This window comes from Anarhichas minor, unplaced genomic scaffold (genome assembly GCF_050575085.1).
Source record: "Anarhichas minor isolate MPS153535 unplaced genomic scaffold, ASM5057508v1 ptg000042l, whole genome shotgun sequence".
In the NCBI taxonomy this organism is placed as follows: Eukaryota; Metazoa; Chordata; class Actinopteri; order Perciformes; family Anarhichadidae; genus Anarhichas; species Anarhichas minor.
Window position 1 is genome coordinate 4,119,043 of NW_027466488.1, and position 18,081 is coordinate 4,137,123.

Sequence of the window (18,081 nt, forward strand, 5' to 3'; positions counted from 1 at the left end):
CTTTCCACTGATCCAAACCAACACGTCGACGATCAGTCCTCAAATGTGTTAGAAGTCGCAGGCAGTGTGAACTGAGTGCGAGCAGAGACTCCAGGTGAGAGAATGACCACAGTTGGCAGTTGGAAAATCTGCTGCAGAGAACTGCTGAGGAATGTTGGGTTTACTCTTCAGGAGCCAATCAGGAAAAAGAGACTTTAAGAAAAATGTGACCTCACTATTATCCCTTTACCTAATTTGGTGTGCACTTCCTCTCTGATTGAGCAGCTTAATTTGTATCTCGTTTATCAGTGGAAGAAAACTGATCTCCGCTGGAAAAGATGTTCTGGATCACAAGTGAGATGAAAGTCATCAGGATTAACCTGCTATCTCTAGTTTTTAATGTTTTCTGATGTTGTTAAAGGCTTATTTATACAGCAATCCTTAAAGAAGATTGAATCAAGCCAAAATTATCAGCTATGAAAAATGAAAAATATATATTAATTGTAAAAATGGTTAAAATATACATTCTAACATTTTCTCCATTACTATACATCATCTAACTCATCTGACTAGGATCTGTCAGCTCAACTTAAAGTCAGAGTGCTATGTGTGACCTGTGATGGACACAACGTTCACTCACAGTGACGTAGAGAAGCTACAGACCAGCTGTGCCCTCTACAGGAGTATAGTCACATATGCATTCTTGTACTGTTTTTTAGTTGGCGATATGACACTGGAGTGAATATAAAAAGATGAATGAAGATGACAGGTAGTAAATATCAACTTTCTCTTAGTATATTGATACTGAAGGATGATAACAATGGTCATTTACAGCTGCAAAAAGAATCATTCCTTTTTCTTATCATTTACCCCCACTACATCGAAATAATTTAGACCCAGCTCCCAGCTCTTCAGCTCTTTCAAATTACTTTGCAAGTTTCACTCTGCAAGTTGTCTGTATCGTCAGCATCTTCTTTAATACTGTCGGCTATGGAGGAAGTCAAATTACGTCAATTCTACAGACAAAATTGCATTTGTGGAAAATCCACAAAGGCAATCCAAATTGAAATCCAAAATTTCAATTAAAGGTTAAAGATGTGAGTGTGTCTGAGAATAAAAAAGTAACTGAACTCTGCTGCTGTAGAGAAAACATTTAGTGTGGAGATGGACTTCTGTCATCACTGCAGTTCAGAGAGTAATGAGGAGGCTAAGGCTCCTGGGAACTGATTGGAGCTCAAGCAGGAAGGAAGCAGTGGTTCCTCTGGTCGTTGGATTCCCCTGAGAAATCCTCTTAGTGGGTGACCAGGTCTGACTGAGCCCAGAACAGATTGTGTGCAAAGCTGTTGTTTGTTCAGATAGTACCTTTTTCTGATGCAGCAAAATTAAAGAGATAAGAATAACTGGCCAGCAAGGAGACTGAATCACATTCAGCCCACAGGGGAGACAACTCATAGTCTATTGTGTCTCTCTGCAGTCATTTTCACACACTGAATCATCCCACAATGTGGAAAGCATGATTCATGCTTCCCACGCTGCAGCCATAGAAAAACATTGTCACCATGTTCAAACAGACACCCAGACAGCTTCATCCTGTACCTTTCCAAACTCACACCTCTATCGGATCATTTTGTACCACTTAAAGTTCTACCATCTCATGTTCTGCTACACTTTGGAAAAATATCACAATCAGGTTTCGCTTAAGTTTAAAAAAAGAAACACCTCCTGCACCTCAGCCTGCCCATAGATCAGGAATACAGCTTCGTCTGATTCATCAGAATGATGGACGTCAGTGTCTCAAAACAAACTTCCGCTCATTCAACACTGATGGACCATCACGCTAAGCTCTCTTTTCGTCATTTAGAACGGGAAATGATGCTAGATATGATTAAGCGATATGTTTTGTCATCAAGGACTGACGGCTGACTGACACTAGTGTTAAACCCTCTGTCCGCGGTGGAAAGTAGTATTTACTTTTAAATGTACTCAGGTGCTAATTATGTTTTTGAGATACTTGTTTTTTTATTGAGTATGTTGATTCTATATTTTCTTTATTATTCTAATCTACAACTTGTACTTTTAACTTTTTCTGTAGATATTGTCATACTTTACACATCATGTTTTCACACACAAATCACATTATCAACTTACAAACGTTTGGTTATGGATAAAAGTACTAAACTGTCTAAATTCAAAAAGCTGGCTAACATTCTAATGTATCTGTGATAATAATCCAATAATTTGTAGAAACATGTAACTCTCTAAACTGAAACACATATTCTTTTAGTTTTGCAAAATTTTGGATGCATGATATTCTCTTATAATGTTGCATAGATACAGTTTAGTATGGTTACTTTTACTTAAGGAAAGGATTGCAATAATTCCACGTGCTGTGATGACTGTAAGTAAAGAAGTACTACAGTCATTTAAAAAAACATTACATTTTTTCCCCCAAAGTTACAGTATATTGAAACAAAGCCATGTTAAGAAAAGCATAAGAAAGAGCTATGAGAAAGTGTCTTTGATTCAATGCATTTGTTTAAGTTGTTTTGTTTCTAATACATTAATAATTATATGATATTGAAACTATTTTGTCTTTTATCCTGAAACAGTTTAACCTGAAATTTTCTTTTTCACTCTTTAAGTATGAGAGGTCAATCTCAACTTTCTATAATTACCTCCATGAGAATGACGAGGATTTACTGTCATCGTGCAACTTTGGAGATTTGCGCTATCTCGTTGAAAGGCAATTTAGTAGTCAAGCATCTTTTCAAAAAAGAAGGATTAGGAGAATATCCTAATGATTTAATAAAATATTGAAGAGTTAACTACAGTGAGAGTACTTTGAATAGATAGCTCGTGTGCTCTGCTCGCTGCAGCCCGTGGTGAAAGTTGTTGTAGTGAAAAGAGGGAGGAGAAGGGCAGAGAGGCAGAGAGGCAGAGTAACTGAGAGCAAAGTGGACACTGTTGTTGGAGAAACTTCAGGAGTTCACAATGGGGTCCGGAACAGCGTCCCGGTGTTGGGATCTGTTTGTTATTTTGTCTCTGCTACCGCCGTTTATCTACGCCAACCGGATTATCACAGACACACCGGAGCTCCAGAAATCCACCATCACCGGTAAACACACTTCAAACTGTGCGCGAGTCAGGTGGCCACGAGGGACGGTAGCTTACTCTAGTCTAGACCTCGTGCAGAATGACGAACAAGCACACATTATTTTGACTGCTAAATAGAATTTAGACATGTTCCCGAGATGCAATTTAAACGATAGCAAGTAAGTGTAATATAATACGATTTTATAAGTTTTATAAGTGCAAGTTGTTGTCTTGCAATCAAGTGGCAATCCTTTAAGCTGTGGACTCAAGTGGGCATTCTTAGCTGTCCAAATCCACCAGGCAAAGCACCAGCGGCTCAACTTTCCTGTCTGCTGTACAGCAGTTTGGCATCAGCTTAAAAATTACCATTTTGATGGCATTTTGCCAAACGCAAGGCGAAATTATGAACCTATCATTGAGGAGCAGATCTCTCTACTCTTTAACTTTTAGGTGAAATTGGTAATAAGAAACTTTAAGGGATGAAAAAGTTTTATTTGATTAAAACATGAAACTCTACACTAAAATGTTATAAATGTACAATCTGCCCTTATATTAATGATTTCAGGACCTAATCAGACCTAATTTAATGTAATATAGGATTTATTCTGCATGGCTACCAAGATTGCAAAGTTTTGAATAGGTAACACTTTATTTTAACCCCATTATCTATAAGTAGTATATTGACCTAAATGGTTTAACATGTACTACAACATAACTATATTATAATTAGGCAGATATAATGACATTTTAAATGTTTATTAATGTACAGTACCTTCAACAATTATGACTGCTCTTATGAAGACACATATATACATTTGTGTTACATTCATTATATGTTTCTATAGTGCTTATACTGTATTTATACTGTCGGCCTAAGAATCCTATTTTTTAGGAATTTTAAGTGATTTATATCTGTTTTAGGGGATGCTTGTTTACTCAGTACGTGGCACAATTTGTAAAAATATTGTTTTGAGTTTTCTTTTCAATTTTTGTGTGTTTAACCCAACTGACCCCGAGGGAAGCTGTGACAGCCTAATCCACTTTGCAAACTCTCTCTCACACACACACACACACACACACACTCAAGCATCCCAAAACATTTGCATTCCGTTGCCATGGTGACGGCAGCAGGGGCATAGTAACTAAATGAGCGTTTCTGTTTTTTTCCAGGGCTGGGGGTAAAGGAGCACTCGCAGATTGTAGGCCAGCACAATAGACTCCGCAGCCGGGTCAAACCCATGGCAGCTAACATGCAAAAAATGGTTTGTGGCATCTATTGTCTGTTTCTTCTGTGTGTGTGTGTGTGTGTGTGTGTGTGTGTGTGTGTGTGTGTGTGTGTGTGTGTGTGTGTGTGTGTCTGAATTGTATGAATGCTGCTGTCACCTAAATGTGAGTTTAAGGCAGTTTAAATTATTGTCAGCCTGCATTCTGATTTTCAAACCAAAGGTTAGTCTTTCTCTGCAGCACACATTTGTCTCTCGTCAGGAGTTACTGTTCTGTACTGTAAACTTTCTCTCCCTTCACCAGTGGAAGATATTTGGCCATGTGTTACAAACTTCAACCAATATGGTTTTGAGTTCAAACAAGCTTGCAGCTGCCCGTGCAAAACCCAAGTAGAGAAAAATAGTATTGTATTGTATGATGATGATGATGATGATGATGGTGTCAGTAATGGTGTCAACAGTTCTGAGAGGCTTGTAGTTCCAACAAAGCTCTGTTTTTACTGATTGTCAATCTAACTACACAGTCAAAGCTCAATATGGCACACAAAGCAATTAATCAATCAAAAGTCTCCAGTTCTCCCACCACAGTGTGACCATTTGCATTGGTCCCTGTACAAGACAACTGTTATTAGAGGACAAGTCCATCAAAACCGCCAGTTATTTCACAAAAATATTTATTTTTTTAGAAGTGAAATGACTAAACAAAGGCATGAATCGGAAAAGTGTTTTTAGTTGAGCTGTCTTCCTCTGTGGTACTGATATCTACAGTGTGAGATAGTTGTCTTAGTGCATCATTTGTTGTGCTCTGCTGGAGGCTAAACGATAGTGTGGACATTCAGAATGAAGCCAAAATCAAGTGAGTGAAATGATACCAATGATTTTTCTTTCCTACCAGAATAAGAATAAACCTAAGAAACATTTTACATTTGTTAGTCTCTTAATGATCAACACATATAGTTAAAATACTGTCTTAGAGTGATAAAGACAGTTAATAAAGGGTCATGCTGAGGTGTTGCTGAATGTGCAGCAATTCTTAATATTAATGTTTGACTCAGATTTTTTTAATCCCAGTCTCTGCAAAACAGCCAAGCTACAGTAAATCCTCTCCTTATCTTACTCCATCAATTGCTGCACTATACAGTTCTTATCCGCACAACTGTCTCGTCTGCATGTGATTATTGCTGCAAGGTAACGATGGATTATGAAAGTCACAATGCATTAGATATCACCCGGGCCTAATATGAGATTGGTGCCAGGGCAAACTGTCACTTTGTCATAGATTACATCCTCAAAGCCACCCGTACAGACTGAGCCCCCTTTCTTCGACTGCTCTTCAGCCTCAGAGAACTGTTCTCAACTGATAAGGCAGTAATGAGAAAAAGAGGATGTGGATAATCATTCTGCATTCACATCTGTGGTATTACAGGTAATGTCCCAGTGAAAACCCTTAGAGGAAGCTTTGCCGAGCTGAAGAGGCATATTAAAGAGCTTTACTGATAAACGTTAAAAGGCTCAAGGCTCGGGCTGTATTTGTGAATATCTGAATGAGTTTTTTTTCACAGAGGAATGAACCAGTAAGCATTGTGGGGAGATTGTGTTGAAGTGATTATAATATAGACCTTTCGGCTTTGCTTTCAGGGTGAGATAAAATACCAATATTTAAGAAATGAGTGATGCTCCTCCCTTTCTTACACCCTGTCTGTAGGTTTTCTTTGAGCTCTTGAGGAAGTATTATGAGGTCATATATTCACTCTCAGAGACAGAAATTAAAGTTCAGCGTTTACTTTTGATATTCAAATCGTTTTGTGAGATTGTATTTTATTAACCATGCTCAGATCTTCTTCAGCTCCAGCACTTCCATTTGAATGCAGTTGTGGGGGGGACAAACAGATCTGCAAAACTTTGCAGAGAAATATCAAGCTAATTTGGTATAGTGCAGTTGTTGATTGCGCCACAAAGTAGGCAAAACAGAGTATAAACTCACATATATCCGAGTGAGACATTCAAATCGCACAGTGGATTTAACATGACATGCCTTGAAATGAAATGTCTTAGATGAAATATTGCCCAGTGACCTCTGGTGGCATCAACGTGTGAGCCGATGACTTTGCCTGGCAGACATCAGAGAGCAGAGTGAACAATGAGCTCAAGGCGGCTCCGCCTTTCTAAGCCACTTCTGATGTCTATCCTCCAGACTCTGTCTAACCATAAAGAAAGGTTTTTGGACAGATATTTGATTAGATTTACGAGAATGTACTACTTTCTAATAAGATACCTGTAAGGTTTTGATGGTGGTGAACCATTACTAACAGGATGAGAGCTGGCGGTATTAAGGTGGAAAGTGTAAGGGACAAATGAGCAGCATCAGTTAAACAGGGATTTTTTTTTCCAGTGCTCTGATATTTAATGGTGATCATACACACGTTACGAAAAGTTCCACATCCCTCACCAACGAGTAGCAGGCTCGACAACAAGTCCCGTCCTCACTGTTTAGCTGCAGGGCTCCATGTACTGTAGATTTACCAGTGCATGTACACGACTTTATTCACATGTGTCTGTTAACGTGATCAGCCCTCCATCAGATAGTGAACAAGTTGATTTAAAACAAATGTCAAAGTTACAACTGGGATGAGAATATCTGAATGTGATTGATTGTGGAAAGTTTGTGTGGAAACCAGTTGTTTATGTGAATCGGCCACTACAAATCTTGGAGAATGTGTGACTTAGTGAAATGTTTATATGTAGCACATGATGAGTGTCAGTTTGTTGGCCCTGCCACGGACTGGCAGCTTGCCCACGATGTCTCCCTGCCTTTTGCCAACTGTACTCTAAGACTGGCTCCGACCCCTGAAAAGGATTATGCGGGATAAGAAAATCACTCATGCACTATTAGGAATGACCTTCATGTTTTCTTTCATTCAGTTTTAATCAGTATCTACAAAGTACAATATGACCTTCATCTGAGATTTAATGTGCAGCTCCAACAGACCCCAGTAACATACTTTCATAATTAAAAGAGTTGATTTTGAACATTTCCTGCTGGTAATAATTGATGCGCTCATGAATTCTTCAATTTAATAAATAATTCATTATTCATTATTTATCTGGAATTAAACAGCTTCAGAAGTCCTAGAAATGTTGCGTGGGTTTCTGACGTACATGAGGCAGCAAACAGATGACCTGTGACTAATATTGATGGGCAAATCTGACAAGAAGTGTACATGATATATATAATCTGAAGGTTTGTTGGAGCCCGACACAGAAAACTATAGAGGATGAGATGAAAACCTTTGATTTTATCAAACAGATCTGCTTTACACTATTTAATCAAAAGACAGAGAAAGCTTCTGAAACACACAGATACAATAAAGTAATTATGGTAACTTAATGTTAGCTCCTTCAGACTACAGTCGGTGTGCTGGTTAGCAGTAGACCTCCCTGTGCACATGTAAGATACTGCCAGAGACAAAAATTACCTTTAACGAGTTTTACTGTAAATGTTAGAAGTGAAAGATGTGTTTTATTATTGTCGTTACAGGAGTGGAATGAGAAGTTGGCCCTACTTGCAAAGAAGAGGGCAGCATCGTGTCTCACAGACCCCCCTCCTCAACACGCCTCATCTTTCAGCCATATTGGGTGGAACACACATCTCTCTGCTGATGGTGTCACCTCATTTTCTGATGCCATCCACTCTTGGTTTGAGGAGGGGAAAGATTTTCTCTACTTGAGTGGGCAATGTAGGGAGAATGCCACCTGTCAACACTATACACAGGTATAAACAAGCAGATACAATCTCTACCTGTGTTTGTGTGGAGTCACACTTTTACAGTAAAAACTATATGTGCTGATGTAGTGTGTCTAAATCTTCTGTTGTTGTGTAGTTGGTGTGGGCCACTTCAAGTAACGTGGGCTGTGCCAGCCAGCTGTGTCTGAGGGAAGGAGATGTATCGGAGATGTTTGTCTGTGCATATTACCCTGGGTAACAATTACAAAGTTTTCCCCCAAAATGAATTGATGAATTCATCTGAGAACAGCAAAGGATAAAGTCTGAAAATGAATTAATACTTTTAAAATGAATACTCAGTTTTAAACAAAATACAAAAGGTTTTATCTGCAATCCAGCTCACAAATCGTCTACTTATATGAAAGGTCAATACTGCATTCCAGGGAGTTCCTGCTACTAGAAAGAAAAGAAAAGATAAAACTATCTATTTAAAGGCCTCAGAATATGATTATTGTAAAATCAAGTACCTGTTCTCGACATTTTGAACATTAATATGGTTCTAAGGCCCCCTTATGCTACTCTAGATCTTGTGTGATGTATGTATTTGTATTGCTGCAGGGGTAACTGGGAAGTGAATGGTTGGCTGGTGATGCCCTATAAGACGGGGCTGTACTGCTCTCTCTGCACCTCTTCTATGTCTGGCTGCTTTAGACTCTGGGATCATGTAGGTGGATTATGTGGTAAGACAATTTATATGTGTGTGTGTGTATATATATATGGGACAGACATGCATGTCATGCTCACTGTATTTTTGAAGTATAGAAACAGAATTTATACCACTACTACTACCACTATACATTATGCTCCTCAAGGCCATTTCTGCACACCTATCAATGATATGTTTGCGATTGTTAGTAATACATATTAATCCAATTAAACCAAGGTGGCAGATACACACATGTAGTAGCTTATATATGTGTATGAAATCAGTTTTTCACCATTTATGCCAGTTACTTTGCCATTCACAAAGTATTTTGTGTATTCCATGCTATCCTGGTTATATCACTTTCACTAGAATTAGAGTTCTGCTGATTTTGGCTAAAATGATCAGATTTCCACGTGTTCATTTTGCATTGTTTGTGTGTGCATTTATGTGTGCTTGCACATCTGTTGTCAGAAATCCCAAGGAATCCATGTCGAATGAGCTGTGGTCAACACGGCCATCTGAACATCTCATCCTGCAAGTGTACGTGTGACCCAGGCTTCACCGGACGCCTCTGCCAGGGTACCAATCATCAACATCAAGCGTAGCAGTATGGATATAGTACACATACTGATATCAGGCCTCATTAAATTGATCTGTTTTCTTTAACGTTCAAAATAGAGAGGCCGGTTTCACTGTACCAAGTGTCTGTTTTTCAGTACGGTGCAGTGTGCAGTGTGTACACGGTCGGTTCAAAGAAGAAGAATGCTCTTGCTTGTGTGATGTTGGCTATGGTGGTGCTGAGTGTGCAGGCAAGTGCAGTATGCTTCTTTGTGTTTTCATATACCTCAGCAATTTACACTCTGAGACGCACAGAAACACACATACTGAGGAGATTCATGCGGTTGCTGCTACATTCTGTATTTATCTTAAGAGAGTCTGGTGACATGATGAGAACATGGTGAAATATCTATCATAGTGACTTATTAGAGGTGGCATCAAACACCATTTAGTGGTAATAAGATCCACAGTATAGGAAGTAGAAGGTACATTTTTACACCTTTAATATTCTACGTACACTGTCAGAATGTGTCTCTGTGCATTTTTTGTAAATTGATTTGGTTTCAAAACTGTAATGGCTAAAAAGATTAGAAGATATTTAAGTCTGTTCGTTGAGCTTGAGCCATTATGGATGGTACGAATCAGTATTGTTCATTTTTAGTGTATTTTGGTGGCTTGTGTCCCAACAGAGAAAGTGCAGTTTCCCTTCCACAGCTGTGATGTGATGATAGATGGGGACTGCTTCATGGTGTCTTCAGATACTGACACCTACTATGGAGCAAAGAGTCACTGTCAGGTGAGAGACAGGTGTGTGTCGTCCACTGAGAGAGTGAGACAAGCTCTACAGTCATCCTGTCATAGAACTCTACATATTTCATTCAACTTCCAGTGTAGCCTTGTCTTTTGTTTACACCACCAGGACCGACGAGGTATTCTAGTTCAGATCCACAATCAGAAGGTTCAGGACATCCTGGCGTTTTACCTCAGCCAGCTGGAGACGAGCAACGAGGTCACCAACAGTGACTTTGAGACCCGAAATTTCTGGATGGGTACAGTCTTTCCTCCAAACAATTTAAGATACGATAATGTTTTCTAACACCGAACAGCAATGCCAGATTAGGTGGCAGACACTGCTGTAGTTTTGAACAGATGTTCTACCGGGTGGAGGTTATCGAGATGCTGCACGGATAAGACAGCAATGTTTTTGCTCCGCAGGTTTGACATACAAGCCTCTGAAAGACTCATTTCGCTGGGACACAGGAGAGATCCCTAGTTTCAGCAGCTTTGCCTTTGGGCAACCTGACAACCAAGGGTAAGAGACACATTCACTAACAGACAAAAGCTCCTGCGGAGCACATCATGAACAGACGGCCAAGTGCAATGGAGCTAAACAAACAGACAAAAAGCAGATAATGTGAAAGGTAGAAAATTGCTTTTTTGGCGTGAGATTCAGGCTTTTTTTCAATCTGCTGATGTGTCTGCTAAGGAACATGTATAATTTATTACTGCAAGAGATTTCTGTAGTTTGCTCTTTCATTTGTTTTCATCTCTGAAATAACATCCAGCATGAATAGCACTTAATATGAAATGATCCACTAAGGTTGACTCAAATACATTTTATTGTTTATAAATGGAATTACCTGGAAAAGACAGTGAGATTAACTTGCAACCTCCGCATTTACCACTAGATGTCTCTCTCTTTCTGTGTCTGCCTCACTCTCTTCCTCTGTTCTATCGATCCATCTAAACAGCTATCATATATGTCTGTAATACTTTCATAATAAACTAGTTATTAATAACAAGTTTTTATCATGTAGTCTTGTTTAAATTAAATACTATTGTCTGATTTCTTTATCTGTATCTGAATCTATTTGGCCACATTTGAAAATATGTGTTTGTTTGCTTAGTAAATGACTGTAGTAAAAACCTATATTATCCTCTGCTTCATCAGAAATTCAAACAAACAAAACTGGTCTGAAAAAGTATTTAAGAAATTTCCTTTCAACTTTACAATAATGCTTTCTGATCAACAGCTCAAGAAAATAAGATGCAGAGAAAAACTTGTCCACAGAGTCACTTACGTATCTCTCTCTGTCTAGCTTTGGAAACTGTGTGGAGCTGCAGGCAGCAAGTGCCTTCAACTGGAACGACCAGCGATGTAAAACGCAGAACCGATACATTTGCCTGCATGGTAAGGCTCCATCTGGGGAAGGGGTGAATGAAGTCAGGAAGTTTGTGATCCACTGTCAGGCGAAAGCCGGTACAGTGAGCTGGGTGAGTTTGGTGAGTAGGATGACTGGCATGATGGAGCGCCAGTCTGAAGTCATGGTGTTGCCGGATGTAGTGCATCATTGTCCGGTAGACAAACTGCTGGGGGTTCAGCAGGGCTCCTGTGATGTCCTTCAGGTGGGTCAACACCAGTATCTCAAAGGTTTTCATGACCACAGCGTCAAGGTGACAGGCCTGTAGTCATTTAAACCTGTGATGGAGGGTTTCTTGGTGACTGGGATTATTGTGGAGCCTTTGAAGCAGAAGGGGACTTCACACTGCTCCAGTGATCTGTTGAAGATCTGTGTGAAGACTGAAGTGGAGACATTGATTAGATTCAGTGTCAAAAATATCACTTAATGGAGCTTAACAACTTTTTGTAAATGTTTGGATAGTAGCACCTGCTTAATGCTCTCTCTTCTGTGTTCAGACAATTATTGGTGGCTGATAATCACAGCAGAGTGACGTCTAAAATGTTAATCCAGTGTGTCCATTAATGATATGAACACACCATTGAAAGATCTGTGTGATCCTGCCTACACATTTAAACAAGGCACTCAGTCTAAATCAATGGCACTCTGTGCTCGCCATCCAGAGCCTTTGAGCGATCAATATACATCAGCCCCACAAAGGCCTGCAGTGTTTGGACACACACATACCACTTACATTGATCGTAAGGAATGAGAGGGTGGCAGATGTTTAGTTTTGCCCACTTGAGTGTGTCTTTGTTAGTGGTTGCTGTGTAATCTGGTATTGATCACCCATAGCTGAATGAGTGATCTGCTCTGAATGTGGTCAACATTGCCAGTGCCACCTTTTTACACCTCTGTAGTTTATGTTAGTGTAAAACAGGACTAGCAGATCATGATCAAGAGGGGCTTTATTGGTCAAATTATATATCAGCGCTAATTGAACTGCATACTGTAGTGGTCATTAACAAAGCTAAACATATGTGAATATTCTTTGATCAATAATTTTCCGACCCGTCCTCTCGAAATAAAAGGACATTTTCACTGAAGCAACAAAGAGTGAAATGCATAAATTCAGCTGATTATAAGCACACAGAGCCCTCCACCCCTTCAGAGTGATCTCCAGCCTTCATTGCAGTGTTGTGTTAATTGGTGATAAAATGATAAGTGGATATAACACAGCCTGAGGCAGACACTAAGCTGTGTTTCTCCAGAGCACTGTTTGGGCGCGTGTGTGTGCGTGTTTCCATATGCATTTAAAGAGTCTCAGTCTCTTATGTCATGTTTCAGATTAAAAGTTTCCTCACAGCCACATTTGCGTAAAGTATTGAAGGATTATTGGGGATTCATGCACACACTTAACTTCCTTTTTTTTGACAATGCTTTTATGCTCAACATGCAAAATTCTGTAAATGTTTGCATTGCGCATATCTATAATGTGTGTGTTTGTGTGCGTTTCACAGCTGCTAAGCACATTGCCCAATGGGAGGACAGCAGTTGACTTGGATTTCTCAAACGGGGTGAAACTAACTGTGCAGTATGTGTTTAATGTCGGTTGGGACAATGGCCATGTTTTTTTCAATCATTGTACACAGATCAATGTAGTTTAGATGTACTGTATATACTGTACATGTTTGAGTTTGCAATTGTTTATCATTAAATGGTTGAATGTTACTCAGAAAATGAATTATTTCATTCTTTGCATATGTCCTCTGAGTGAGTGGCTTCAGTTGAAATAAAAAAAGGCTGTTGTATCCTTTCCACCCACCATCATGTGACCTCGAAATCGATTTGGTCGGCAGTTCTCTTAATGCTGCTCAGTGAAATGAGGAGAATGAAAAGAGAAGAAGTCTTACAGTTGTGATGGTGGGCCCCGTTGAAACCACATCATTTCAGAGAAAAGTGCAGACAGGGCAAATACCATAAGCACTAAAACTACACTAAAGCAAAGAACTGGATGAGTAAAGCTCAGATTTCCTGTAAGTCGAGCCAGCTGTCATACCAGTATCGTTGATAGAGCAGATAGGCACCCGAGAGGAAGAAAATAGCACAATACAGTAAGAGTGTTTTATTTTTAAAGTGAACTGATTTTTTTTCTCTGATCCCCAATAAGTTGATAATAACAACTTTACAACAAAGTTGGATTTAAATGTTTCATTTGAGAAAGAAAAACAAGGTATTTAAAATCACTTTCCAACTGCAGAGAGCAGTCCTGTGAGGCAGTGCTTATAGTGTTGACGAGTAAAATGATCTCGGGAAGAGAAAAAGCAAACTATGACCAAGCTTACAAAAAATAGATTTAAAAAAATGTAATGTTGGCCTACTGGGCTTCAAATCCTGGTCCTATCATCATGAAAAACGTTGCAGAGAAAACTATATTTGCTGAAAGATTGATTCAGCACCTTGGACAGCGAAGGTTTCTGGAACATTAGGGCCTCTATCAAGGTTATGACTATCCACACCTACCAATGAAATGACTGTGATGTAACAGGTATGGTAAGGATGCCTTCAGTATACGGGAGGCGATAGATTTACTAGACCTCTGTTTAAATATCACATCGAACAACAAACCTCAATGTGTTTCTGCTGCGGATTTGCCCACAGCGCTCATCAACACTGAATCAGCAGCCAGAAACAAAACTGGATCTGTCTGCATGTAGAGGCCACAAGTTAGAGAAGATGACAAGAAATTGACATATAAAGTATATGCTCAACATGTCACACAGTCAAGGAGTTGTTTAGTCTATTTAGTATATTGTTTTCATATTATCACTTTTTACAGTGTGGTATAACTAATAACTTATAAGGAGTGGATCTGGTCTGCGCTGCCTTTGTCAAGGTTGAAAGGAGCAATAAAGTTTGCTCACTTGGTTCGGACTACGGAGCCTTTGTGTTGTCGTTTCGTATATATAGGCGCAACTCAACCTGTTCCGCATCACTTGATTGGTTGATGCCTTTATTCGCACTGCAAAAGATTGAAAATTTGACCTTGTGCCGAAAACAAGTATGTAGCTATTTCACGGTGTGATATTTACGTTGTGTGTGAAAATGTTCATAACAAAAACAGCTCGAAAAAAATATATTGACGTGCAAACTAATTGCACGAAAAGTGTGTAAAGGGCTTTACTGATAACAGGGGAAAGAGCAAGCCAGCTGACAGTTTAATGTTTCCAGCCTTTATGCTAAGCTAAACCCAAAATCTTGTGTGTCCAGCTTTCTATTGAACAAACAAAAACGAGAGTTGTATCACTGATATGTTTGGAAAATGTAAATTCTTTTCGAGAATTGAAAATACATTTCTGTTGGTTTTAACAATGTTTGGCTGCACAACATACATTTGTAATCACTAAGCTACTGATGGATCACTGGGATTAAGAAGTTACATTTATTTTACTAACACTAAAAGGCCTTTTACATTGTCACTAGATCAGATATGTATCATGTCCATGTTGAAGAAATAACAACATTCATTTAGATTATTGTCTGGGCACACAGTGTGTCACTAAGTGAGATGTGCTGTGTAATAAACTTTTTTTGCTGATTAGTTGGTTCATGCCTGTGACTGCCTCTCTAAACAAAGTATGAATTCTGATTGTGTTTGTGTGTAGCTGCCTGTGAGTGTGTACTGTATGTGTAAATATTTACCACAGACGCGGCGCTAGCGCAGCTTCCTGCTGGTCTCATGGTGCCCCCTGATAAGCGGATGCTGCAGAGGGTTTCAGAATGGCGCCGTTGGCAGTGGAATTAGCTTCCATTGTCATGATAATGACAGTGATACTCTTGCCCCATCCAACTCAGACCAGCCATTGTATGGAAACAGGAATGCAATTTCTCCTGCAGCAGCAACCGACAATCCTCTATGAGAGTGAAAGGTCCCTAAATGACTTCCCATTCAGGCGAGGCTGAGGGGCCAGCAGCCAATTAAAGTGGGAGCAGCAGAACAGTGCCATCCCAAAGACCTAAGGCTGTCTCTAAACACACACATTAAGCAATAGCAAGTCACTGTATTTTCCTTTGTACAAAGAACATCTAATCCCCTAAACTATCTTTTTCCTTACAGAAGTGATTCTTTTGGGAGAACAGGCAGTTTACACTAAATAACTCAAGAGGTTTATTCAGCACACTATGTCCACAGATTCAGGGACACAAGTTATTGATTTGAAAATGCCTAAATATTGGAGTTGGGGGACAGAGTTCGTGGGGAAAGTGGAAACACTCTCCAACACCATCTATCATGGTTAAATTCCATGGTGTTAATAGTAGCAGGTAGTCTCCCCTGTGTTTATCTGAGTCACGATGGAGGTTTCCACAGTTCTTCATGCTACTGAGCTGTGAGTAAAGTGCATGTGTGCTGTGGGACTCAGAAAGCCCTGAACTAAGAAGAAGCCCATTGAACCAGATGAGTTTGTTTTAAGCAACACTACTATTAATCACCCGCCGCAGCACCGACAATTCTCCTGAGACAAAAACACTCCTCTTGAATGCCTAATTTAATCTGCAGCCACCTTCCCTCCAAAACATTTTCTCATTTTTATTTCCACTACTTATTCAAACGCGTTTCTCCATCCTCTTTAGAATTCCAGTTTTCACAGTCAAAAACATTCTGTAATACTTATTGAAATAACATATATATCTTCAATTGTTTAAATGTGTGTTGTTCAGTCTTCTTGGGGCATGCACAATGCTCAAAGAGCAAGTGTCCTGTTTGGGTATCGATTCTCTCCTTCTATTATTGATATATTGACCGCTGTCATATCAAACTACTCGCAAAGATCTACAAATATGATTGCAAACTTTTGTATGCTGAAAAATGTCTTTTTATTTTAGTATTATTAGCATTTTTAGGCAATGTTGTAACTTGCTAGCACACATACAGCGTCTCGTCACTTAATGTCAAATTGAGGTTTTGTAAAGAAATTGTCGGACATCGGACAGGTGTGAGGTATTTGACCTCTTGTTCTAACAAGCACTTCAGATGGAGAGTACAGGCAACGGGTTGCGTGTCTTTGACATGCTGTTTTAAATACTATAAAAGCACACATCTGTAAAGCTGTGTAAAGAGTTGTTGTCCACATTCTGACCCGTGTAACCCCTGTTTAACCAGTCCTTTACTGAACCGTGACAGCTAAAATATAATAACAATACCCCAATACTACGACAGTAACTTCTCTGACCACATGGAGTGGAACTTATTCCTTTCTATCCCTTTCTCATTGGGAAACAAACCCCTCTAAAAGAAAAAAAAAGAAAACTGAATTGTATTTCCTGTGTAGTCATAGCCTGATACAGCTTATTCCTCCGTGCCATTTAGCAAAACTATTAAAACAAATCAGTTAGCCACACTGCTATACTGGCAGAGATTACAATGAATATGGGCACTGTAGTGTATTTAAGTCAATTCTTCAAACACTGTCCTCTACAAACACTATTCAGTCCTGGACAACAGTATTGGCTCCTGACATTTTCAGTGTGCTGATGTCAGGAAAATATGACTGCTAATCTGAAACAACACAGTCATTAACAGGGACTAGAGCAATTGGGCACAGGTTTTGTGGGCTGTTAGCAGTACATTGGCTAGGCATCATATGCAAAGTTAGCAACAGACACAGTACAAAATAGCTATCCATCAGATTATTTTACAAGTTTAGATGAAAGCTCTCATCAGACAGCAGGATTTCTTATCATAAACAGAGCTCTTGTGTGTTTAAGCATCTTGTGATAGTCATTGAAGGCTGCAATCAGTCTCCAATTATCGCTCTTTACATCTCAATGAGGAAATCCAGCTGCACTGTAGGATCTGATGATACATTAGGAGGAGTAACTGTGTGTTTTTTTGAGAAGAGGTAAATGATACTTACAGACAGAATTACAGGGTGATTTTTAATTATCTGAACAAATCAAGTAAAGATTGCACTAAGTACTCGCTTTATGTCTCCACCTGCTCGTGTGCTCTGTTTACTGAAGCTGGGACAGTGTTTTCATCTCTGCCGAGCTCCTTCTAGTGGTTTGTGAGTATTGGCATTTCTCTTTTGATGCTGGACTGAAAGCAAATAACATGAGGGTATTCATCAAAGGGCCTATATTGTGTGAGTGAGATTGAATTATGATTATAAATTCTATTTAATTATTTGTCCAAACCAGTTATGCTTCTCTAACTTCTTTTCCAGCTCTAAAAATCCAAAATGGACAAAGAAACGTATTGGTCTATAGAAAAAAAAACATAACATGCTTATCAGAGTTTCAGATATGAACACAGTTTAATTTAACATCAAACCAATATTCAGTCTATAGTCAGAGGACTGCAGTGATTATTCTGCCTGTTCTCAATCACCATTAAACCATTATTTCTCTCTCTCTCTCTCTCTCTCTCTCTCTCTCTCTCTCTCTCTCTCTCTCTCTCTCTCTCTCTCTCTCTCGCTTTGTCTTTTTCAGTTTCTGTTTTCAGAGCAGCATTTGGATGCAAGATGAACTTTGATAAGAGTTAATGAGAACACAGCATTGTCCGGGGAAAGAATGGCTCGGGCTGCACTCAAGAGCCTCCCCACCAGGAAATGGACCGTA

The 18,081-nt window shown here is 39.3% G+C and overlaps 1 protein-coding gene across 1 annotated transcript; it reads left to right on the top strand.

Annotated features, from left to right (window-relative positions):
• The first annotated feature begins 2,970 nt into the window (after positions 1 to 2,970).
• On the top strand, positions 2,971 to 13,021 carry LOC142970046 (C-type lectin domain family 18 member A-like). The gene is made up of 12 exons (XM_076110195.1): positions 2,971 to 3,094; positions 4,243 to 4,334; positions 7,834 to 8,067; positions 8,177 to 8,274; positions 8,638 to 8,759; positions 9,197 to 9,304; positions 9,442 to 9,534; positions 9,973 to 10,079; positions 10,203 to 10,332; positions 10,499 to 10,595; positions 11,383 to 11,474; positions 12,984 to 13,021. The coding sequence occupies exons 1-12, from the start codon at positions 2,971 to 2,973 to the stop codon at positions 13,019 to 13,021; spliced, it is 1,335 nt and encodes a 444-aa protein (XP_075966310.1).
• Positions 13,022 to 18,081: the final 5,060 nt, after the last annotated feature.

What these genes read in the sequence shown, in the direction of transcription:
- LOC142970046 (XM_076110195.1), top strand. Translation starts at nt 2,971, where the DNA reads ATGGGGTCCGGAACAGCGTCCCGGTGTTGGGATCTGTTTGTTATTTTG. An exon ending in GTCTGTGCATATTACCCTGG is followed by an intron (nt 8,275 to 8,637) that starts GTAACAATTACA and finishes GTATTGCTGCAG; the next exon opens with GGGTAACTGGGAAGTGAATG. An exon ending in GGGCAACCTGACAACCAAGG is followed by an intron (nt 10,596 to 11,382) that starts GTAAGAGACACA and finishes CTCTCTGTCTAG; the next exon opens with CTTTGGAAACTGTGTGGAGC.